The following is a 26931-nucleotide window of genomic DNA, read 5'->3' as shown; positions in this document are numbered from 1 at the left end:
GTGTTCCATCTGATATATTTACTGTGTTCTGCACCTTTGTCCCTGAAGAACATGGTTTCATTTAGCTGTGTACATGTGCATGCTTGAATGACTATAAACTTGAACTTGAACTTAACCAGTAGAGATCAGGGGTTTGGAGAACCTGAGGTAGGTTATCAGGTTGCATGTTGTAGATGGTGAACATGGCAGTATTTTTTTTGCATTATGTGTCAATGATAGAGGGATTACCTTTTCAATTAGGTTGACGTGCTGTTCATCAAATGGATTATTTTGTCCTGCATGTTGATTAGCTTCTTGAATGTGTTTCAGATTATACTGGGCACAACCTGGGCAAATAAAGATTATTCACTACTGACTTCTGCCTTGTAGATAATTGAAAATCTTTGGATGTCAGGATGTGCCATAACATACCCCATCTCTGACCTGCTCATGTACCTCAATCTTTATGTAGTTGGTCTAGTTGAGTTTCGAGTCAATGTTGAGCCCCAAGTCACTGATGGAAAGGAAATTACCAATGGTCACAACTTTGACGATAAGTTGTTCACGCAATCATGCACCACTTGGTCATTTATGTAATTCATACAAAATATCAACTACTCAGATATTTCTATAATTATACAGATAACTATTTATACCAGCACTGTGTTCTCAATTCAGTCAACTTGATGTTTATTTGATCACTCAACCTCTTTGCTCACTGAACACATCACTGCAAGCTTCACTTGATATCTGAAATATTCACTGCTACAGTCAATGGAACATTCACCCGTACAGGCTTTACATACACATTATATCACATGCTCATCTGCAACTGGTCCTTTACTGATGTTGATTTTGTTCTATTATTGTCACATGTACTGAGGTACAACAGAAAGCTTGGCCTGCATACTGTTCATGCATATCAGATTATTAACAATGCATTGAGGTAGTACAAGGTAGAACAATAAAACACCACAGAATAAAGTGTGACAGCTACAGAGAAAGTGTGGTCCAGGTTAACATTAAGGTGCAAAATCATAACGAGCTTGATTGTGAGGTCAAGAGTCCAATTTATCACACAAGAGAACTATTCAATAATCTTATAACGGCAGAGTAGAAGCTATCCTCGAACATGGTGGTACGCACTTTTAGGCTTTTATATCTTCTGCCTGATGGAAAAGGAGAAAAGAAAGAATGTCCAGGATGGGTCGGGTCTTTGATTATACTGGCTACTTTACTGAGGCAGCAGGAAGTGTCCACAGAGGAAAGCCTGGTTGCCAGGCTGAGCGATGTCCACAACTCTGTACAGAACCTTACAGACATTTGCTGATGATACAAAGATTCGAAGTGTAGTGAACAGTGAAGAAGGTTTTCAAAGCTTGCAGAGGGATTTGGACCAGCTGGGAAAATGGGCTGAAAAATGGCAGATGGAGTTTAATGCAGACGAGTGTGAGGTATTGCACTTTGGAAGGAAAAACCAAAGTAGCACATACAAGGTAAATGTTAGGACACTGAGGAGTGCAGCAGAACAGAGGGATCTGGGAATACAGATACAAAATTTTCTACAAGTGGTGTCACAGGTAGATAGGGTAGTTAAGAGATATTTGGTACATTGGCCTTTATAAATCAAAGTATTGAGTATAAGAGTTGGAATGTTATGGTGAGGTTGTGTAAGGCATTGGTGAGGCCGAATTTGGAGTATTGTGTGCAGTTCAGGTCACCTCATTACAGGAAGGATATTAATAATGTTGAAAGAGTGCAGAGAAGGTTTACAAGGATGTTGCTGGGACTAGAGAAACTGAGTTACAGAGAAAGGTTGAATAGGTTAGGACTTTATTCCCTGGAGCATAGAAGAATGAGGGGAGATTTGATAGAGGTACTGTATATAAAATTATGATATATCTGTATAGATAGAATGAATGCAAGCAGGCTTTTTCCACTGAGGTTAGGGGACATGGGTTAAGGGTGAAGGGGGAAAAGTTTAAAGGGAACATTAGTTGGGGACTTCTTCACACACAGAATGGTGGGAGTGTGGAATGAGCTGCCAGATGAAGTGGTAAATGCAGGCTCACTTTTAACATTTAAGAAAAACTTGGACAGGTACATGGATGGGAGAGGTAGGGAGGGATATGGTCCAGGTGCAGGTCAGTGGGACTAGGCAGAAAAATGGTTCTGCACAGCCAAGGGGGGGCCAAAGGGCCTGTTTCTGTGCTGTAATGTTCTATGGTTCTATAGGCAGATCAGCTGCCATACCAAGCACTGATGCATATAGATTGGATGTCTTCATTGGTGCATCAATAAAAATTGGTATGGGTCACTGGGGACATACCAAATTTATTTATTTGCCATTAATTTCTTAATGAAAGTGCTTTCATACCTGTGCATAGATTGTACCAGATAGCATTGACCACTGTCATTCTGATATCACTAAGTTGCTCACATAAGACACAACACCAGTTATCATTAAACATTGTATTTGATAAATCACCTCAGGCCAACAGTTTGTACATTCCAATAATGTCACAGCTATTGCTCTATAATTGGTTCCCTCACACTGTTTGAACAAATCACGGAGAGGATCTTTCTTTGAACTGTTCACCACCAAGAAATGGGCTCAGTATTCTGAGAATGGGGAACTCTTCACTGACGCTACGGACATACTCAGCACTATATTAAGAGACCTCCCGATGCTTGGCAAGATTTAGAAGAGCAAATATGTAGAGAGATACCAAAGAGCTGGAAGAAATATAAAGCTGTGATAGTTGATGACATAAATTTTCTGCATTTTGATTGGGACTCCCATACTGCAAAAGGTCTGGATGTGTTCAAATGTGGTCAGAAAAGATTCCTTACACAATATATAGAGAACCCAACTATAGAGAGTACAAATTTGCATCGCCTCTTACAGAATGAGACAAGGATCAAGTGATCATAGTTCCATTAGTTTCAAGAGAAATATGGAGAAGGATAGGACTGGTCCTCAGGTTAAGATTTTAAACTAGAGTACTGAATATTTTGATGGCATCCGAAGGGATCTGGCAAATGTGGATTGCGATAGGCATTTCTTTCCCCCCAGCAAAGAGATGCTTGGTAAATGGGAGGGCTTCAAAATTGAAATATTGAGAGCACAGAATCTGATTGTTCCTGTTAGAATAAAAGACATTGCTAAAGGTTTAGCAAACCTTGATTATCAAGTGATATTGAGGCTCTGGTACAGAAAAAGAAGGACGTGCATATCAGGATTCTTCTTCTTCTTCGGTTGTCCATCATAATCCGATGACGACATCCACTCCTTTAACAGTGAGATCTTTGATGACTATACAGTCCTATCCTGGACCCACAAGTTCTATTGCAGGTGGGACTTGTATACGTGACAGCGGTGGCAATGATGGCTGAATTTCTCCTGACTCTCTTCTGGTTGTTCTTTTCATCTCCAGAATACGAACCCCATCCCTACACAGCTGTCACCAAGTGTTACAGTCAGCAGCAACATCCTCCAGGTCCTCGGGTCTGATCTTGCACTTCCTTAAAGCATTCTTTGTCTGATCCTTATAGCGCTTCTTCGGCCCTCCAGAAGAACGTCGGCCATGATGTAGCTGGCCGTATAATACTCTGCGGGGTAGCCGACAAAGGGGCATCCTTATCACGTGCCCCAGCCACTGCAGCAGATGCTGGGTGATCATGGCCTCAATACTTCTGCAGTTGGTCTTTGCAAGTATTTCAGTGTGAGGCACCCGCTCACACCAGGTAATTCCCAGGATGTGCTGAAGGCAGCTTATGTGGAAGCGCTCCAAGGACTTGATGTGACGGCTGTTGGTTACCCAAGCTTCACAGCCATAAAGGAGGGTGGTGACACAGACCACTTGGTATACAGCAACCTTTGTGGAGGGACGAAGGCTCCTGTTCTGAAAGACTCTACGCCAAAGTCTCCCAAAGGCAGCTGATGCATTTTTAATACGGCTCTGGATGTCATTGTCAATGCCGCTATCCTCAGAGAGAATGCTCCCCAGATATTTGAAAGATGACACTGCTGACAGCTTTTCATCACCAACAGTGAAGGCAGGTAGAGTGGGTGGGACACTAGTACTACATTGGCAAACCACTTCCGTCTTGGATTGGGCAGTTATGGTCAAACGAGGTGTGTGAGGATTATATGAAATGCAAGAGAAAACGTGAGAGAGAACTCAGAAGAACTAAAATAGGACAAGAGTTTGCTCAGGCAAGCAAGATGAAAGAGAATTCCAAGGACTTCTATTGCTTTATTAAGAGCAAAAGGATAGCAAGGGACAAAATGGATCTTCTTGAAGTTCAGAGTGGTCATCCTTGCATGGAGCTGAAAGAGATCGGGGAGAACTTAAGTGAATTTTTTGCATTATATTTACTCAGAAGACAGATAGAATCTATAGAACTGAGGAAAAGAATAATGAAGTCATGGACCGCAATGGGATTGTGGAAAAGGAGGTGCTTGCTATCTTGAGGTGAATTGGTGTGGATATACCTTCATGGCCTGATGATTATAGACTAGTAAGCCTGGTGTACCTTGACATCTTGTGAGAGATTAGTGCAGAAATTGCACAAGCCCGGCAGAGAAACGGGTGGCACAATAGTGTAGCGCGATCTGAAGGACGTGAGTTCGAGCCCCAGCCGAGGCAACATGTTGTGTCCTTGAGCAAGGCACTTAAGCAGACTTTGCTCCAGTCCACCCAGCTGAAAATGGGTACCGGCAAACTGTCATCCTAATCGGGGGTGGTGGGGGGGGAAGGGGGTGTCTCATACTCTCAGTCACTTCACGCCACAGAAACTGGCAAAAGCACCAGCCTGATGAGCCTAAAGGCTCAGGACAGACTTTGACTTTGACAATAGTAAAGTGGTTAGCACAAGGCTTTACAGTGCGTAAAACAGCTGTAAATCAAGTAGTGGCTTGATTCCCACTACGGCCTGCAAGGAGTTTGTATATTCTCCCCATGACCGCATGCATTTCTTGGGGTGCTCTGATTTCTCACTCGGTTAGAGCTAGTGGATTATGGGCATGCTAACTTGGTGCCAAAGTGTGGCAATACTTGTGAGTTGCTTGTTTGTCACGATAGTCACTTACTTGGTTTGATACAAATGATTCCTTTTGCTCTGTGTTTCGATGTACATATGACAAATAAAGCCAAATCTTTAATTCTCATCCTTAGTCACAGATGAGTGTCAGAGGTTAAGTGATGATGTTCCATTATTTAAGAAAGGCCCTCAGAATAAGTTGGAAAATTACAGGCCTGTGAACCTGACGTCAGTTATGGGTAAATTATTGGAAGGCATTATAAGAGACAGGATTTATAAGTATTTTGGATATATGGCCAGATGAGGGACAGGCAACAATGCCTTCTGCATGGCAGGTCATTTCTAACCAATCTTATAGAGATTTTGGATGTTACCAAGAAAGCTGATGAAGGAAAGGTGGTCGATGCTACCAACATGGACCTTCATACGACCTTTGACACTGATCCAGAAGGTAAAGTCAATTGGCATTCAGGATGAAGTACTCACTGGGTTCAAAGTTGGCTTAGCGGTAGGAAATGGAGAGTGGTAGTAGATGGTTGTCTTTCTGACTGATAGCCTTTGACCCCTGTTTTGCCGCAGGGATCAACGTTAGGTTTGATGTTGTATATCACCTATACTAATGATTTATTTGCTAATGTGGTAAACTAGACCAACAAATTTGCAGACGACACCAAGATTTGGGAGTGCAGTAGACAGCAAGCATGCTATCAAAACTTGCAAAGCAATGTGAACCAGCTGGAAAAATGGCAGATGCAATTTAATGCAGGATGCTGTGAGGTGTTGCACTTTGTGAGGGCAGACCAGAGTAAGATGAACACAGTGAACGGTCAGGCACTGAAGTGTGTGGTACAGCAAAGGGTCCTGGGAATACAGATTGATAATTCCTTCAAAGTGACATCACAGGTAGATAGGGCTGTAAAGAGAGTTTTTGGCATAATGGCCTACATAAATCAGGGTCTGTATAACACATTGGTGAGGCCAAATTTAGAGTATCGTATGCAGTTCTAGTCACCTACCTGCAAGGAGAAAGATTAATAAGTTTGAAAGAGTACAGAGGAAAGTTACATAGATGTTGCTGACACTTGAGGACCTCAGTTGTAGGGAAAGGGTGAATAGGTTAGGATTTTTATTCCCTGGATCCCAGGAAAATGCAAGGAGACCTTATAGAGGCATACAGAATGATAAGCGGTAAAGACAAGGCAGAAGCTTGCACACATTTTTCTCTCAGGTTGACTGAGACCATACTGGAGGTTGTAGGTTTCGGGTGAAAGGCGAAATATTCGAGGGAAATCTGAGGAGGAGCTTCTTCACTCAGAGTATGGTGCAAGTGTGAAAAGAGCTGCCAGCAGAAGTGATGAAGGTGGATGCAAATGTAACATTTAAGAGAAGTTTGGATATGTACATGGATGGGAGGGGTATGCAGGGCTCTGGTACGGGTGCAGGTCGATGGGACTGAACAGGCCTGTTTCTGTGCTGCAGTGCTCTATGACTCTCATACATCATTTTTCAGTAGCCTCAACCTTGGAACATCTCTGCCTCTGGACCCTCATGTCTACCCAACTTGTCCCTTGATCTTGTGAATCTGAATCTCAACTTCATGGTGGCCTCTGCAGGCAGTTCTGTAATGGACAATTTCTCTCCTGGTATTACGACTGAAGATCTGCTTCACTTGATCTGCAGAGTAATAGCTAAACGCTCAGCCTTTCTGGCAGACATCCGAAGAGTCAGCACTGTGAATCCTTGGCTCTGCAAGGATGCCTCTTGCATTCTTTTCATGCCCCTGTAGGTTTCTCATTAATGATATTACTAACTGAAAATTGGAAGCCCATTTTTGGAGACAGCACAATCTCATTCACCGCTTCACAATCTTTTCTTGGTTTCTTTAGCACAGAACATCTGCAAAATTGGACGAATCAGCTGGTGGCACACTGTCACAGCAGGTAGTGCTGCTGCTTCATGGCTCAGCTATTTGTGTGGAATCTGCATATTCTTTCTGCGACTGCAAACCTTTCCTCAAATGCTCTGGCTTCTTCCCTTAACTCAAAGATGTCTGAGGTGCTTGGTTAATTTCCTACTACAAACTACCTTTGGTGTAGAAGCATGGGAGAAGAATCAGGATGGAGCTAATGGCCTCCTGTGGGAGGAAAGGTTACAGAGAAATAGTTGGGGGAATGGAACTGAACGGGTTCTTAAGAGAGCTGGCAGACATTCAATGGGCTGATTCACCTTCTTCACATCATACATCTGAGAGAAATACAAGAAACTATCTCAGTCAGAAAAATCATATTCTGTTACTTAGCTCTACTTACAGTCCAAGTTCTGTTCCTCATCAGATGAACCATTGTCAAGTTCTATTTGAAGCAGTGTTGGTTCATTGCTGTCCACACAAGGACCAAAGTTGCCCTTGTCCACAGAGCTGCCTGTATGCGCTGCATCCTCATTCTGCAATGCACTGTCTCTCATTAGAGCAATCTGGTCCTAAAGCAGCCAATACAGTATAATTTCTCCACAACTTTTTTAATTAAACATGCAACCATGATCTAACTAAGGTTTAAAGGTGCCTAACAAGACAGAGTATTCTTGGCACCACTAAAGCCCATTTGATACGGTCTGCTGAGGTACAGCAAGAGCATCCAATACACAAAAAGCTCATGGATCTGTTCTCTACTCTATACGATGATTCTTCACAAAGCAGTCTGTCAATCCAAATGACGAATCTTTTCTCCTTCCTTAACCCAGCTCCGACTTTTAAATCATCATGAAATAATAGGTTATGGTTGGTACCAAGCTCATCCACATTATGAACATAAGAAGCTGCAGGGAGCAGTAGACTTAGCCCAATACATCATATGTCATCACTCCCCACCATTATAGGTATCTCCATGAGACAACGTCCACCATCAACGATCCCCATCATATGTCCCGTAACTGCATCGGACAGGAGGAATAGTTGCCTAAAATCCCACATCACCAGGTTCAAGACCTTTGTTCCCCTACATCCACAACCCTAATCATTACTTCAGTACAGCAACACCATGGTCACTCTGTGCTGCATGCAGTGGATTTTGTTAACTCTTTTTTAATCTAATCGCTTTCTTGCTATGCAACTATGATGGTCATGCAAGTAAGCACTTCCTTGCACCTGTGCATACATGTACTTGTAAATATGAACAATAAAGCTGACTTTCAATTTCATGCACTTGTTTGGAGGAACCTTTATACATTAAGTATCAGGACACCTTTAAGGAGCGGTGTCTCAGAAAGACAGCGTCCATTATTAAGGACCTCCACCACCCAGGGCATGTCCTTTTCTCACTGTTACCATCAGGTAGGAGGTACAGAAGCCTGATGGCACACACTCAGCGATTCAGGAACTGCTTCTTCCCCTCTGCCATCTGATTCCTAAATGGACATTGAACCCCTGAATACTACCTCACTTTTTTTTAGTATATATTATTTCTGATTTTTGCACGATCTTTAATCTATTCAATACTTGTATACTATAATTGATTTACTTATTTATTTGTTTATTCTCTTCTTCTGTATGATGTTTTGCACGGAACTGCTGCTGCTAAGTTAACAAATCTCACAACACATGCCTGTGATAATAAACCTGATTCTGATTCTAAACCTGAGGCCCTTGGGCTTCTTGTATAGGAATATACTTCCATCAGAATTGTATTATGTGCAGGATGAGAAAATGCCGTCTTTTTCTTCACCCAGTCCTTTACATTTAAAGGTAGAATTTGGTTTTTTATAAATGTCCTTTTCAGAATCGTCAAATCCTTTGAGGCTCAAGAAATCCAGGGAATATTATCAGTTCCTGTTAAGTGAATTCCTTGTGTCAGTCAGCATTTTCTGTCCGAGCTTCATTCATTTGTCATCATTGTTGGTACATCAGATACTGAATTGCATTATGATTTTGCTGATGATAACTGGCTTGCACTCCAAGACTATAATAAGCATATGCTAGATTTCAACCATTGTAATTCAGTCTCTCCAAAAAAAAATCAATATTAGAGCAAGATTTCTATCAGCTTTCCATGGAACTTATTGATAAATTGTAGATCAATTGCAGTCACATTGACGCCCTTGTGTTAATGTTTTCATAGGAACTGGTGGTGTTCTGCAGAAGGATGAGTCAACATACAAGACTGCCAACCCGCAAGGTAGATCAAGAAGTTCAGCTTGCTTTTGATTCAAGGGCCTGGAAAATCTCAAATACGTGAAAATACACTTTGAAAAGGCACTCTGCAGAGGAGGTCCTACTTATTTTAGAAGAAAAGGCAAAGCTAACATATTTCACTATGTTCAGGAACCAAAATATTATGCACCATATGCAATGCTTTACACAGACAAACAGGTATCAAAGAGTATGATCTTAAATCTATGAAGGGAGTTCTGATCACTGAGAGAGTATAATGAATAAAAACTTGGGGTTGGTGTCAAGACAATAAAAGGATAAAAACTGGAAGAAATCAGCATCAAAACATATGAAGCCCTTGGATTCTGCAGCCAGTGGCCAAGGTAGAGTTCAATCCTTCAACACATGGCTAAACATGCCCCAACTCTTTGGTTAAGACCAGTTCCAATTTTCAGTGCCCATGCTATTCATGGGTTTATGTGAGAACATTTTGTGCAAGTGGTGTCAATCAAGTGTAGATGAACTAATCGTCAAAAGCTTTGAAGCAGATACACAGAGAACCCTAAACAAATATCTGGAAGTGTGCTACACAAGTAACTTCCCATGCCAAGATAACCAAGTGATGAACAATCTTCTTATGAGGAATCTTGCCAATGTGTACTGCATATTATCTGAACAGAGTTCAACTATTTTAAATCATACTGAGTGAAAGAATACCACAAGGCTTCATTGCTGCAAGAACTACAGTTTTACTCTGTGCATTTTCAATCCTCTACAGTGATCTTAATTTACCAATAGATTATAGATGGCAAAAGTGAATGAAAGGTAGCACATGTATGCCTAATATATACCCCTACAGATTAAAAGACATTGGAGCTGAATTAGGCTTTTCAGCCCATCAAGTCTGCTCTGTCATTCCAATCAAGCCTGATTTATATTCCCTCTCAACTCCATATTTTTGCCCTCTTCCCATAACCCTTGATACTTACTAATCAAGAACCTAATTTCCAGTTTAAATCTACCCAATAACTTGGCCTATGGAGTCACCTGTGGTGATGAGTTTCACAGATTCACCATCCTCTGTTCCAAAGGTTCCATCTCTTTATTCTGAGACTGTGCCATCTGATCCTACACACTCCCACCATTAGGAACAGCTTCTTCACATACACTCGATCTATGCCTTCCAATATTTGGTAGGTTTCAATGAGGTTCCTCTTCCCCACCTCACCCGCCCCCATTCTTCTAAACTCTAATGAGGACATGCCTAGAGCCATCAAACACTTCATATGTTAACCCTTTCATTCCTGCAATCATGCTTGTAAACCTCCTCTGGACCCTCCCCAATACCAGTACATCCTTTCTTAGCTATAGGGCTAAGAAATGCAAGCTCCAACTATAGTAGTTCCAATATGCAAGCTACCTTCATATTTTTAGAAATGGTCACTGTGAGTCTTATATTATCATTGCAGATTCACTTTCATTATTTTTGTATCCTTTGGCATTGGATAAACAACATGTTGTTCCGTCTAATGTCATGCATCATCATTCTGTTCCCATTTCTAACAGTTTCCACGTCTGTTTGGAGGTGCTGTTGATGAAGTGTTGATCATTCATCATCGACAGTAAACAAGGAAACATCAATGTCCAAGCAGCCATAATTATTCAGACACACACTGCAAATATCTATGCACAGCTTTAAAGTGAGAGACCAAACGAATAGCTAACCATAACATTTGCACAGTACACACGGTATCAAAGTCAAAGTCAGTCCAGGTTAATATCAGAGGACACAAATTGCAATGTTTTGTTAAGATCTTTCTCTTGATTCTTTTTACCTAACTGGGATTCCACAGAGGCACAGCAACACTGCTTAATTTACTCACACTTCAGAAAGAGAAACTTTAACCAGACACCTTCAGAGACAAATGAAAACAAGTTCAGCCACAAGCTCAAAAGTATGGCAAATCCACTGGCAATTACATTGAAGCATTGAAGGACCTTGCATTACATTGCAATTTTCACAAGTTTCTAAACAGTGCTCTTAGAGAAAAGTAGGTTTGTCAACTGATTGATGAAAGGATCAAAGTTTCTCAAGGCAAACAAACTTTAAAAAAATCTGTCTAAACAGAGAGAAAAACATTAAAAGAAAGACAACTTTTTCCACCTCAAGCGGCTCATGCTGCACATAGCTATAAGATGGTGGAAAAGACCACTACTCTATCCAAAGCCAGACAGAAAAATAGTATGATAAAGTGATCTGCTTGTTGGAGATGTGTTGGCAAACTGCCAGAGCCATGGCACAAAGGCAAAATGGCCTTCTGGTGCCAATGCATGGGTCATAATTGCAGCAACTTACTGGTCGCAACCCAAATTGAAGGTGAGGTTAAGTGATTACAGTAAACTTTATTGTAGTGAAGTTGTTGAGAATGATAAGGACCTGGTTTGCATATCGTCTGTGCTGTTAATTGAGCAAAATGGAATCCATCTTCTTCCAAAATTTCAAAAGACAGATCCTGATCAATAATACATTAATCTAGATTATTAGCACTGCAGCAGTCTGCTCTATAATGAAGTAAGATATTTAATTACAGAGTTTCAGTGATATACCACTAAGGAGACCTTCTAGAGGACCACAACCTTGTCATAGGCTTGCATGCCTCAATGACCTGGAGAGCTATGCTGGTTGGAGTCAAGAGCTTTATGCTTTAGCTCTTAGTTGGGTCACCCAAGCCAAACAGGTCAAAGGGTAAAAGCCAGACTAAGAGTGGTCCACCAGTCCTCCAGTTATGGAGGGTTCAGCTCAGCGCTAACAACCCTGACTGGTAAAACAAAACCGTTACTGAAACAGAAATGAAGAACCCTTTCACATCTGAGTGTGACAGGATTCCTGAGTCTACACCCAGGACTTGCAAGGGTAACAGTAGTGAAACCGAGAGGAAGCTACTTGCACAATGAAGGATGCCATGAATGTTACCAGAGATGGAGGGTCTTCATTGCTGCCCTAAATACAAGTGGCGAAACCTGCAGTAAATGCCACTGAGGAAAAGCACAAGGCATCTCCAGATGAATTTTCCCACCAGCAAAAAAATCAGCATTCTTGGGGTGATGATGGCGATTACATATTGCAACAGCAAAACATAAATGGATCAATCTTAATGGGCAAGGACTGGCTAAGACAAGTGAGAGTAGATTTGGAGGGCAGAGCAAGCTCATTAACCTGCAACACAAATTATTCCTCTCAATCCACAAATGCTGAATATTACCAGTATTTTCGGTTGCTCTTTTCAATTTGGTATTGGTATTTGGCTTATTATTGTCACGTGTAGCAAGATAGTGAAAAGTTTGTCTTGTATACTGTTTATACAGATTAAATCATTACACAGTGCACTGAGCTAGAATAAGATAAAACAATAACAATGCAGAATAAAACCCACCGAGAGAGTGCAGTGCAGGTAAACAATAAAGTGCAAGATCATAATTCAGTGGATTGTGAGGCCTAGCACCGTACGAAAGGTCTGGTCAAGAGTCTGACTACAGTGGGATGAAAGCTGCCCTTGATCTTGGTGGCACATGCTTTCTGACCTTTCAATCACCCGCCCATTGGGAGAGGGGAGAAGAGAGATTGTCCGGGATGGGTGGGGTCTTTGATTATGCTGGCTGCCTTACTAAGGCAGCAAGAAGTGTAGGTGGAGTCCGTGGAGGAGAGGTTGGTTCCTGTGATATGCTGAGCTGTGTCCACAACTCCCTCCTTGCAGGCACATGCAGAGCAGTTGCCAATATTTCCAACAAAATGGTGTGCCTGTGGGTCACGCCGGTCTAGACAGGGCTGCGTGAGACCAATCACGTCAGTGAGTCAGAATGCGTGTTACTGTCTACAGCTACATCCCCAACAAGAGTACCATCTTCAGACTGTTCACCAGCACCAGTGATAACAGAATAGCAGTCATCTGCAGCAATACCTACTCAGAGTGCAGGGGACTGAGAGCCTCCGAGGGGTGACTCCAAGCACCTCGGGCATTCCATTGTTCTACAGTGAAGATGTAAAGAGGTTAGACCCATGAGATGATCTACCCAAGTATGCAAACCTGTGGCAAAACCATCAGGGAGACAAGATGCTGGAATACGGAGCAACAAAAATATCTAAAAGAGGACCTCAGTGGCTCAACCGGCATCTGCGAGAGGAAAAGAATTGTTAATGTTTTCGGCCAAAATCCTGCAACAGGACTGAGACTGGTGAGGGGAGCTGGACAACATAATCAGGAGAAAGGGAGTGCCTCTTCCCCTCTTTAAACTGGTAATCTCATCACGATGCAGGGTTTCAACAAAAAATGTCAGCAATTCTTTCTCTCCCACAGATGCCACTCGATCCAGAGATCCTTCTGTAGAATGTTTTTTGATCAGAATCAGGTTTACTATCACGGACATATGTTGTGAAATTTGTTGTTTTGTGACAGCACCATGTATACATTTTTAAAATTATTATACAGTAGGTTACAATAAAAAATATAAAAATATAAATAACTGGTGCAAAATAGGTTCATGGCTTCATGAACCTTTCAGAAATCTGATGATGAAGGAAAAGTGTGTGGCCACATGCTTCAATTCCACAGACCACTCCCACTCCGACATGTCTGTCCATGGCCTCCTCTACCGTCAAGATGAGGCCACACGCAGGTCGATGGAGCAATACCTTATCTCCCGCCTAGGTAGCCTCCTACCTGCCGGTATGAACATTCAACTCACAGACCTCCGTTGATACCACTGCCCACCCACTTACCCCATCCTATCTATAATTTTAGTCTGGTTCTCTTTCTCTCTTTTCTCCCCCCCTCACTATAATCTCCCCTCAGCCCTACCTTTCTTTCTCTTTTATTTCCCATAATTCTCCACCTTCCCCGTAGCCCATTTCCCTCCAGCCTATCACTTCCCAGCTCTGTACTTCATCCCTCCCCCCACTTCTTATCCCCCCTCGACCATCCCATGCTACTTCTCTCCTGATGAAGGGTTTCGGCCCGAAACGTCGTCACTACCTCCTCCCATAGATGCTGTCTGGCCTGCTGAGTTCTGCCAGCATTTTGTGTTTTTATGAAGGAAAAGAAGTTGTTTTTAAAATATTGAGTGTGGGTCCTCAAGCTCCTGTACCCCCTCAATATGTGCATTGTTAATACCTTTGAATGATGTAATGAAGCATAACAAAAGGAAATGTTGTTTACTAAATGGGAATAGTGTTGTGTAAATTCTGTTTACAGATACTGTACTCTAATGGAATGAGAAAGTATGTGAAAGTCCTCCACTGCAATAATAGCAATGAGAAAATTCAACTTAGAGTAAGAAAATGCAGGAATAGTGCATGTTTCACGATTATCAATTAACTGTTTTTGCTTCATAACCACTGTGTTTCTCTTGTTCTGCACTTTTGATGACTGCAGCGTGGAAGTCAGGTACCAAGAGGGAGATTGGATCATCTGGGAGTCTCAATCATGGTTCTAAAAGGTATATCCTTGCTGTGAAAATGAGAGTGGACCACATGGATTGAGCAACGAATATCCATGACCTTGCCAGAAAGTTACATTTAAATTACACTTCCCTGCCTGCGGCAGAATCAACAACCACCAGCATTCAACAACACCCTAACACAACTTCCTCCAGCATGTGTTAGTCTAGCGCTGGGCTCAGTTGGACTAACCCTGTGGGCTCTACTGACTCACTAAACTTTACCCCAATTACATATTGTGTATATCATGCATCCCCATTGATATAAGCACGAAAGACATGTAAAATAAAATGAGAGTTAAAAAAAAAGCATTTACTATCTCTTGATAACCTATATCAGTTGAATATCTTCAGAACTGTATACAGTGCTTATGTGGTATCCTAACATGTCGAGAATAATTTCCCTGAATTTATAATCTGATATCTTGGCTAATGAAAGAAGCATCCCTATAGATTACTGTCCACATTTTAATCTGCTCAGTGACCTTCAGAAACATGGAGACCTTTTGTTCCTTAATTCTACTCAATATCTTCCCTTACATTTTATATTTCTTTGCCAAAAGCACAAAGTTGGCTAATTAACCAAAACAATACAATTAACCAAATTTTGCCATAGTACTGTCATCTCATCTTTTTTTCCATTTAATAATATACCAATTAAGATTATTTGATGGAGCACAAAGATTCCAGAAACCAAAGTAAAATACTCTCTTTCCATTAACCTTGTTTAAATGATATGATCATTTCCAACTTCTTACAAGTGCAAACAGCACCAAGTCCAACTCAGAAACAGAGTCATTGTTTAAGCAGAAATTCTTTGTTCAGAAATATTCATGGGGAAATAAAATTGATTGGATCTCAGCAAAGACATGCAATGCAGGGGTGTGTAGGATCAAAACAACCCATCGCGAGGACTATCTGACATCAGATCGCCTATCTCGATTCTTGCTCCAACTACACTGACATCAGAAATAGGTACACAGAGACATTTCCCTCACAAGCTTGCCAACACCAATTATTGTTACAGGGCACAATGTGAAGGCAGGTTGCACCTCAAAGCCATTCTTGGTAATTAAATATTTCAAGGGCAGGATTAGACTACAAGCAGTAAAGACGGTCTGGCAACAGTGGGAATTCTGCAGGCTATAACTATTCACTTAAAAAGGATTAATTTTCTTGCATTACATTCTTAACAATTAATATTTACTTGATCTGCTGGATTTGGATATGTCTCAAAAGTGAATTGTTGGCATCCTATTACATTATGTTGGGTATCTTAATAAATATAATACAGATACAACGCACAGTATACTGATCTGAGATTCACAGTAACAATAATTGACACCAGCTTATGCCCAGTAAGAGTTTTGGAAACTTAAAACTGAACTTATATCAAATACCCACAAATTTCTATAGATGTACCATGGAGAACATTCTAACTGGCTGTGTCACCGTCTGGCTGGGGTGGGGGGCACAACCGCTCAAGATCGATGCAAGGTGCAGAGAGTTGTAACCTTAGTCAGCTCCATCAGGGGCACTAGCCTCTGTGGTATTCAGGACAGCTTCAAAAAGCAATGGCTCAAAAAGGCAGCATCCTTCATTAAGGACCCCCATTACCCAGGACATGCCCTCTTCTCATTGCTACCATTAGGAAGGAGGCACAGAAGCCTGAAGGCACATGCAACAATTCAAGAACTGCTTCTTCCCCTCTGCCATCTGATTTCTGAATGGACCTTAACCCATGAACACGACCCCAATACTGTACTTTTTGTCTGCACTACTTATTTAACTATTTAGTAGACATATACTTACTGTAATTCACAGTTTTCTTTCTATTATTATGTATTGCATTTTACTGCTGCCACAAAGTTAACAAATTTCATGACATATGCCTGTGATATTAAACTGATTCTGAAATGGAAGGAAAATTAATTCCACAAGGAATTCACAGTGCTTTCCTTCTCAGCACCCCCGCCAACCCCATCCCTTTGGAAAGGCTAGAGCCTAAGAAAGCGAGAGAGATTAGTCGTGACAATAAGAGCTGCGTACAGTGGCCAGGCAACATTTAGGAAGACTGTACGTAAGAGTACTGGAATACAAACTGAGTTCAGTGAACAATTGAATAGTTGTGCAAAAGCAGAGAGCTAATCCAGCACTGCTCATACAAGTATACCATCTAAATATATAAAGCAATCATCCACTCAAAATATAATTTCTAGGGATAATGTCATGACAGTGTTTACTAAACCTTCTCTCAATAGCTTACAGCAGGCAAGACAATACTCATAACAGTATGTCAGCATAATGAAGGGTGACCACCATATGAAACAGAGAATTTGAAAATTACAACGTGCATTTGATATTGGCAGTCTTCATCTTCATGGACTACACTTTTCCTGTAATTGGTTCTTGAAGAGTTAAAATGGGACATTTGGCATGGCACAGCAACACAGTGGTAAGTGCACAGCTTTACAGCACCAGCCATCATCGATGGGGGTTCCGTTCCAGTGAGCGGTACGGGAGCATAACAGCACCACCAACCAGGGTTCAACTTCTGCCACTGTCTCTAAGGAGTTTGTATGTTCTCCCCGTGACCACGGGGATTTTCTGTGGGTCCCTTGGTTTGCTCCCACTTTCCAAAGATGTACGGATTAGTAGGTTATTGGTTACATGGTGTAATTGGGCAGTGTGAGCTCATTGGCCCAAAAGACCTAATGTATCTCTAATTAGAAAATAAAAATAAAATTAAAAATTCGCCAACAATATCATCTGGGGACATTGTTTTCCACAAGAATATTATACTATCCCAGATACTTTATCAGAGATAATAATGAACATCTCTAGACTTAACTACCTGATGAAACTGGGAAGACTAGACGGCGGATGCACTGAAGCAGTGCCTCGCACTTTAATCAGCATAACTATGCAAATTAGCCATCAGTAGACAGGTCTGAATATGTATCACAAGAATTTGAAATTTAAAATACAAGCTGACTTATTAGACAGCGTCAGTTTAATTAATAGTGTAAGATTTTTGATGCAAGATGTTTGTGGAGTTTTTTTATTACTAAATGGATATTATTAAAGTCAGGTCTTATTATGGCACATAGGAAATTCAGTATCTCGATCATTCAGTCTGCTCTTTTCACCTGGGCTCTTCACCAAGAGTTGCTCAACTGATAACAGTCATTACTGACTTCTTCAGAACAAGTAGCACAACCACAAACCTCGTGCATCGAAGAATTCATCCTCTGAGCTGTCGCCAGAGTCATGCACAATATTCTGCATCCGCCACTGTGAGTGAGTATATCGGCAAGAAGCAGCTGCAATAGGAAGAGAAAGACCAGTCAGAGGAAATTAGCCCTACTGTTGCATAAGAGTTATCACTCCAGTGTACCTGCAAAATTAATAGGTTCCCACCATTGAATGTCACTTTGAGAAAGACGAAATGCTTATTACGTCATATGTGGCAGATGGCCTTGAGAAAGCTTCACAATTTATAACAACCTTGATGGTGTAGATTTTTTTCTATTGCCCTCTTCCCCAACAGAGCCATGTATAATCATTCTTTTCTCACACTCTTGCTTGTTCCTCTACACAAAAGAGCTTCAAGATCCACAGATGAACTCTCCCATTGCCCCATTTTATTACGTGGAAATCTGCTGACTAATACAGATCAGGCACAGTTCACCCACCTGGGTCAAGAGGAATATCTAACTGGTAAAACAGTAATGCTATTTCGGACCACAAAAAAAAACTGAGGATTGCCATTCCTAAAAATGGTACAAAGTTCTAAGTTATCTATTCCCTTTAACTGGAAGAGGGCTCTATGCGGACCAGGGGTCCCCAAGCTGGCGTCCACGGACCCCCTGCTTATTGGTATTAGTCCATGGCATAAAAAAAGGTTGGGAATGCTTGGTGTGGAAAAAGGCAAGTGTGGCTGTGAAAATCCTACATTTCAACACTCCATCAACACTGATTTCGCATGAGGAACTATGGTAAGGAAAGCTGATTGAATGATAGAACTGTTCCCTAATTGAGAGTCAACACCCCAAGGAATAAATTGGCCTGATAAAGGAAGATTGACATTCAGAACAAAAATTAAAAGGATAGGCAATTGGAGTCCATTGAAGTTTTTAAAGAAGTCATACTGAATATGTTTTGTTGTGTTATTTATAGACACCATAATTACTGCGCAGTTCTGTGCACCCGCTGCTCTCTGCCCTGTCTTTGCTTTCGCAGCTTTTGCTTATTGAGGGGAACCTGGTGTGTTTTGAAATTATTCTCTTGTTACATTTTTCACCTGAGTTAACCTTTACTTGCTACCCAAGATTAATATAGCATGGATCACAGAACTGCACTGGTGATTAGAGGGAGAATCACTGGCAAGCTGCTGTTATACCAGTAGGTGAGTCATGGCAACCTTTACCAGAAGCTAATGGGTACCCTCATGCTCATTCAAGCACAGATGGTGCATGAGGCATGAAGATCAAAGATTACTGGGAGCACATCTCCTTGCCCTGCTCTATCCACTGATTTTCCCTCTTCTACTCAGAGGCTCATCCATTACAGACCATTTGTGGACCAGTCTAAACATTTATAATTTCTCATCAAAGCAGTCGTCTTAGCTTCCCGATTAACCCATTCAAGTTCCTCCTCAGACAAAAATAGTCTGTGGCTATAAGCTGCACTGCCAAAAATTAATGACAAAATCAAATCCTTGTTTGGTGTTAGACCTATGACAGGTCAATTCTCAACCAAGAGGTTTTTTTAAAAAGAAAAGATTTATTTCCCCCAGTTAGTATGTGGATTGTAATTTCTCAGTGTAACCTCATGGGTACATAGTGTCCTTTGGATTGTTTATCTTTTTTGTCTAGTTGTTTGTCTTTGGACTAGCTCTGGGTTTTCACTTTGTTGCAGGTGATCTCATTGGGATCATGGGGATCGTTAAGCTCTCTTTGTACTTAACACTTTTATTCAATTTGGGGCGACTGAATTAGACCAGGATTTTCATTGTAGTTGTTATCTTTGGGATTATTGCTTCGTCTGGACCCCAAGACTATCTAATTGGTCCTGAGTTCCTACGTGCTCCAGGATATATCTCAGGGGGTATGGGCTTGCCAAACCCTCTTTGTTCAGTCATTGTGAAACCTTATCCGGTGACACTCTGACCGAGTTCTTCAAGATTCTGGATAGTTTGCCTGAGCTCTTGTTGGTTTTGCTGGTTAATTTCTCTAATAAACCTTGTATTTTGTTTAAATTATGAGATTCTTCCATTCCTACACTTGGGTTCACTGGTGATCCTGGCAGGTCACAAGCTCAATGTCCCTACAGCTCCTATTTTGAATTACAAGGTCATTGGCTCTGCAACTCAGAGTGAAGAGAGTCTGGCATACAGAGTCACATGTTGGGTGGTAATTTCATGGTCCTATCAGAGGAAGTCATTAATTGAGAGCTGCACATCTTTTATTCCTATAAGATTTACTGTTTGACTTTCTATTAAAAAAAAGAAACTGCACCAGCTAGATGCTTTATCATTTTAAAAAGCATCCTACTGCCCAGAGGAAACAAAGCAGTAGTGGAGATAAATGAAGGTGGTTGATTTACCACACTGCTCCTGGACAGCTGCCATTTCTCCCAGCCTTTCAACTAACCAATTCAAATCAAGTGTCCTGCAGTGTACAAGTTTAAGAACAAGATCTGGAGAGCACGCCCCACAAAGGTCTCACTCAGCAAAAGGAAATTATGCTTAGGGTAGTTCAAAAAGACTAGCAAAATATCTTTGGGTACAAGAAATACTCATATCCATGCGACAGGAATAATGTGGACCGTTGTCCCCAATCCCAACCATCCCACCCTGTATCTGCCTCTTAGTTTTCTCGTTCTCCATTTCTGCAATAGTCTTGTGAAAGATGAATGTGCTGGCACGCATCAATGAAATCTAATCCTCAGAGCTCCAGATAAGGAGTCAGAAAATCCTGTGAACCAACCAGGTCACTTTAGATAGCTGCAGCAATCATTCCACTGTTTCTCCTCTAGCCCATGGCACGAGGGAGCCAATACTGGCCAATCAGCCCTGATGAATGAATGATCCATTTGCAAAATCTATGATAGAGCCTGTTGTATTGAATCCCATCCATTCCTTTAACTTTCTGAACTATGGAATGATTAGGCCTGATTATACAGGTATGAGAACACAAATAATCCAAAATCATTACTCACCACTGCTTAATGTAATTAAATAAATTGAGCACAAAGTACAGTATCATGAAAAAAATCAAAGACCCTGATAAAAGCATTACACTGTCTCTTGCTGTAGATTCCTTGTGTCAAAGTCAAAAGTTTTAGGGAAGCGGTAACGGTAAAGTCCTTCACACTGGTTAGGACTTCATTTTAGCTATTACAAATAAGAGCAAGACAAATCATTTATTTACAAAACACCCTCCCCTTTGCTTTTAACTCTTGCATCAAGTTGTTCACAAATGAATATCCAAAGTCCTGATGATCTTCAACCCATTCAGTTCTTGAACAAACCAACACAACCCTACTCACTGCAGTTTAGCAACTCAATGGAACTTTGATCACTTTGCACTAAAATAGACTATAATTTTATTCTAATCATGTTTTGGCTTGTAAAAATTATGTCTTCCTTATGAATGCTGATATACAATGTTACATGCTGGTGATGTGGCTGCAAGTATGAGAATACAAGGAAAGGTCATCTCCACCATTTTGCTCTGGTGTGTTGCTTATTATAAAAGAGAAAGTGCTTCAGGTTAAGAAGTTCTATACTTTTGGATGGTGGATGTCTTTTGGGGTAGGTAATGCCCCCCAAAGGTCTCACAGGGCAAGTAAGACTCTCAGCCTTACAATATAGAACATAACAGCACAATGTAGACCCCTTCAGCCCATGATGTTGTGCTGACTTTTTAACCTTCCCTGAGATCAACTAGCTGTCCATTTTTCGATCCTCCATGTTCCTATTGAAGAGTCTTGCAAAACAAGTTTAACTATACATTTTTCCCCAAAGAAAAGCATACTTTATATCATTCTAATGACAACTAGACCATTAGGTGAAGACATGTAAATGGAGGCACATAATTCCAACTGAGCATCTACAGCTACCGTAGAACTGAATGTGATACAGATCACTCCAGTGTGCATCAGGAATAGGAAGCAATCCTATAATCTTTTCCTTTCAAAGGAGAAGACCATCCCCTGTGTAAACATCAGACATTCTGCTCACCTAAATAAGGCAGTCGTATCGACATGTGACCAAATCCGGCACTGCAGCTGTTGCACCACTCTACTGTTTTGCACTTATTGTAGTACTTGTTCTAACATTTGTATTTATTTTTACAGTGTATACCATTTAATCTATGAGCTTCACATGAACCAGTCTTATTAATAGACTCTGGTGTATATGACAAAACACTAATCTAAAGTGTTAATTCTCCTGCTCAGATGTTTCCATGATATTTTATGCCATGATTTTTTCTGAAAGTATGAGAGATCAACATAGCTCAACTGGCCTCTGTCCATTTTCATTTACAATCAGTGGCCACTTTATTGCAAATATCTAGTCAGCCACTCACGTGGCAGCAACACAATACAGTACATAAAAGCAAGCAGACATGGTCAAGAGGTTCAGTTGTCGTTCAGACCAAACAACAGAATGGGGAAGAAGTGTTATCTAAGTGACTTTGACTGTGGAATGATTGCTGGTGGCAGACAGGGTGGTTTCAGTATTTCAGAAATTGCCAATATCATGGAATTTTCATGCACAGCAGTCTCTAGAATTTACAAAGAATGGTGCAAAAAAAAAACAAAAATCTAGTGAGCAGTAGTTTTTATCCGCAAAAATGTCTTGTTAATGAAAGAGGTCAGATGAGAATGACCAGACTGTTTTGAGCTTCCAGGAAGGCAACAATAATGAAAACAACATGTTACAACAATGGTGTGCAGAAGAGCATCCTTGTGTGCACAACACATTGAACATTGAAGTGAATGGGCTACAGCATATAATAAATGATTATATGCATAAATAGCTAACAAAGTGGCCACTGAGAGTATACTTCCTGGTCCTGGTTATGATGTTGAGGGTAAGTGGGCTTTGCCTCACAGTCCACTTCTACTTTCACTGGCCTGTGATGAGATTCAGAACTGAATCTCTCTTGCTTGTGATACATAAATATTGATCTTGATTAAAACATACTGATTAATAAGCATGCAGATCAGAGAAAAATTGGCAGAGTTACGCACACTGAAGAAGGTTGCCAAAGAATATAACAGCATCTAGGCCATTTGGACAGAGGAACAACCAATGGAGTTTAATCTGGACTAGTTGGGACAGGTGTATGGTCAGAACATTGAGTATAAAAGTCAGGAAGTCACAGGTGCATAAAACATTAGTTTGTCCGTTATTGAAGTGTCGCCTGCAATTCTAGCCATGAAGGACGTGAAGGCTCATGAAAAGGTACAGAAGAGGTTCTCAAGGTTGTTGCCTTGATCAGAGAGCTTCAGCTGTTCATCCTGCAAGTGTCATCTCTCCTGGTTTAAGAAACTTTCAAAACAGGCATTAGGCACCTTCAAAATGCAAATGAGGGAATCTAACAGTACTGGAGAATCTTTTTTCTTAAAAGAGCTATATGCCTTCATTGAATGGTCAAGTATCAAGAATTAACCTGTCCTGAAATCTTCAGCAGACCTCTTCACAGCCAACTGCCGGCAGTTTTTGGGAGACAAAAAAATTGTGCTTAATGTGTTACCAAACCTCATCCAGAAATGACTATCCAAGATCAAGCATTGCACAATTGCTGTGCATCTGACTATCAAGATCAAGACTCCTTATTCTCATTACCGCAGCAGCCTGTTGAATGAAGAATATTCTAATTTAACAGACTTTCTACCTGCAGTACTTACTCAGTACTCAATTGTGGAATCACCATTGCTTTGCAAAATATTTTAAAGCCTCTTCATTCTTCTATCAAATGCCCTTAGTTTTTTATAAAACCCATAGTAATCTTGAAGCATCAATCTTGAGTCAACCAAATCAGCTTAATTCCACTGATCTGCTGGAAAGAAATGTTTACTTTTTGAAACTACATTTTGTGCAGCTTTTAACGCATTCCTGCTTTCATTAGATCAGGATTGCACTCAAGCAGTCTACTCCCATCAATTAGCATTTCAGAAATTAAACAACATTCGGTATACCAAGCTGCTTTGTGTACCTGGCTGTTTAATGCTCTACAGATCTACGAAGAAGAACTCCTGTTTCATATTCATAGAACCACAAGGTTACATCTACTCCAGGGTTCTCATATTCTTAACCTTGTAATAAATGGTGCTTTCAATGAATATAAACTGGAAACATCATTCACAAGAAGTTCCCAGCACTGCCAGCCATCATTACCTCATGCAAAACATACTAAAATAATGGATTGTCTGCAATATGAATCAGAAACAGTTAATTTCTCAGATGGAATAAATTTTCAGCTCTCCTTTGTCAATGAGGCAAGTGTAAGTGCGTCACTTATAAGAAGTCTCTCATTTGGTTAATGTAATGTTTGTAGGTATTCAGGGTGAGAATTTAATATTCATTGCTAGTATTTATAACAGAAATGTTTTTAACATTTCATTTTATTAAAGTTCTGTAATAGGTTTATTTTAACTTAGAGCACTGTATAAAATGCATGAATAAAAATTATTTAAATAAATAGTTCTACAACAACAATCAGGCCAATAATATCTTTGCACTGCATCTTAACATACATAGCTTTTAAAAAACACAATTAGAAAATATATAATTGGAACACATTTGATCAAACCTTTAAAATGAGTGACCTTTGCAAACTAACCATATACCAGACTTATAAAATATCAAGCAGTTTGTAATCAATCGGATAAAAGACATAAAGCAGAATGCAAAACACTCACTCTCTCTCACACAGCTGATGTTTCAGATGTTATCTTAAGACATTAAACTTCCATGGGAATACTGCCAACATCATGAAAGCCATGCAGAAACTTTATTTTACTCCAGAGAAATCATCAACCTAGGAATGCCAGTTCATGAAAATCCGAGCTACCAAGAGATAGGGAATAGCTGAAGGCAAATCTGGAAGCTGCAGCATTTATGTAGTTATCAGAAAACAAACAACTTGATCTACTTTCTTCTACCCATCTTCATTCATAACTCAGACAGCACAGACCTTCGCAACTGAGTAAAATTTCCCTCTATAATTTCAAACCACACCTCTCTGTAGCCTTTCATAAGGTAGACACAATATGCTTGACACAGTAACCGCTGTGCAATAAATCTAGATTAAATCTGATCTGTCCTTTCTATTACAGATGCACAGAAGGTCAAATATTTTGATTTGTGTGAGTGGGTCAAGTATTTTGATCTATGTGAGTATTACAATTTTACAAATAAAAATAATAATTGAGTATTGGTTACTTACAGCAATGCAGAACTGTTATCTTCATCCTTCAGAGCACATTAAATTCAACACACATTCCTATGAAGACTCCAGCACTGTAAGATGTTATATTATCTAGCTTAACAGTTATAATATCATTTTCATAATCTTGTCCATTAAACTTACCTTTCAGGAACACAATAATATCTTTTGTCTCCTTGTATCCAAATATTTAGACATTCGAGTGCAGAAGCACAGAATACAAACAGAATATAAATACCAGCTCAGTGAGCACGCATAGAAAAGGAGACACAGAAAGCTCACCCTGTTTTTTTTTTGTGCACACTACCTTAATAGTAGTGGAGGGTGGGGATGGGGGCGACAACTAAATATGTTGCTGGCACACAGATAGAATCAGCATCCCTTCTCCAAACCAAGGACAGGGAGAGCAGGAAGCAGAGTTAGAAATGAAACCCCCGGGTTTGCTTAGCGTGACAGCAGCCAATCAGTTCTGAAGCAGCAAGCTGAGCTCCCCACACTGGACGGTTCAGTGAGGCACCAAGATTTTAAGATGGGCAAGCCCTCAGTCAGCGGACCACATGGGTCTATTCTGCGCTGGGTGCAGGGCCACTTCCACGATGCCAGAACAGCCTTCCTTAACGCTGTTTCAAAAGGTCAGCCTGCTGAAGTAAATAAGCAGATCCCCGCTTTCTTCCCAGTGAAGTAAACACCAGATTCTGCAGCGAACACAGACAGACCTTGGCAAAGAACCCTCTGGAGCCCGGCTGGTGATTAATTACTGTTACAAAGATTAAGTATTATAATAGTAATGGATGTCGCATCCAAGGTCACTGCAATGTGAGAGTGTGGGTGATGAAAAGTTGCTGATTTTTTGGAAAATAAAAGGAGCATAACAACGAGTGTGTGTCTGTAGTGGAGGGAGGGGGTACTGGAATTGTTAAGCCATATCCAGAAAAATATTAAATTCATTTCACATCGCCTAACGATCCCAGAAAACTAACCAGGTTTTAAATAACACCATTCCCCTGTTTCTTAAGAGTTATTAACTCGTTTCTTTCTCTCAGTATCTGGCAATATTCACATTTTCCTGCGTCTTTTTATAAGAGATTATGATAAATATGAGATATATTAAGAACAATTAGATTACTTTGTGAGAACAGTAATCGCAAACTCTCAGAAATAAGAGTGTATCTGGGTCCACAACCTGTGCCCCCACCACCCCCACTTTTCTCTCTCTCTGGGGCGCGCGGGCGCGCACACACACACACACACTAACCTCTTGCATTGAATATTTGCATTTTCATGGCTAGGCTGGAAATTCTGCTCCAGGTGGAATTTGAAAGCCGACCAAGGACACACAAGGACCCAAATGATCGATTTGACAGTCATGTTAAATTATGTTATGAAGGAATTTCTCAATGGGGGCACTAGCTTGGAGATTCACTCAGAGAGCTTCCAGCACTTCTCAGCCTAAATGCCCGTACAAGGCAGAAGTCCTGCGACTCCAGGTCGCAAATCAACTCTCACTGTTCCCCTTGCAACATCCAGCAGCAGACAGGATTGTGCGGGAAGGGATTGGCTCACCGACCCGGCGCCACTTTCAGGATCCGAAAGCGTTTTCACTTACGGTGAAGAAAAGATCTAACTCGCCTGCGTTTTGTTTCAGTTTTACTGAAGAATGGACCCTTTTAGGTTATTCGCATTCTGCAAATTTCTGAGAACAGCTTTCCAAACAAACATCGGCAGTTTTAAGGAACGGGAGCCACCGAGGTTGCCGGAAAGGTTGTTGTGAATTGTGCCCTGTTTTGACCTGGTCATTTCATTCCC

General features: G+C 40.8%; 1 protein-coding gene across 1 annotated transcript in view; it reads right to left on the bottom strand.

Annotated features, from left to right (window-relative positions):
* Positions 1 to 26468, bottom strand: part of pitpnm3 (PITPNM family member 3) — a 451795-nt gene extending 425327 nt beyond the window's left edge. The window contains exons 1-2 of the mRNA XM_059973272.1: positions 26381 to 26468; positions 17890 to 17985 (exon numbers count right to left, since the gene is read on the bottom strand). Of these exons, the coding sequence (XP_059829255.1) occupies positions 17890 to 17985; positions 26381 to 26408 (124 nt within the window). The 5' untranslated portion in view covers positions 26409 to 26468. The remainder of the gene's footprint in view (positions 1 to 17889; positions 17986 to 26380) is intronic.
* Positions 26469 to 26931: the final 463 nt, after the last annotated feature.

The sequence above is a fragment of the Hypanus sabinus genome, chromosome 6 (assembly GCF_030144855.1).
Source record: "Hypanus sabinus isolate sHypSab1 chromosome 6, sHypSab1.hap1, whole genome shotgun sequence".
NCBI classification, from domain to species: domain Eukaryota; kingdom Metazoa; phylum Chordata; class Chondrichthyes; order Myliobatiformes; family Dasyatidae; genus Hypanus; species Hypanus sabinus.
The sequence above is the reverse complement of the archived record's forward strand: the minus strand, read 5'-3'. Positions and strand labels throughout refer to the sequence as shown.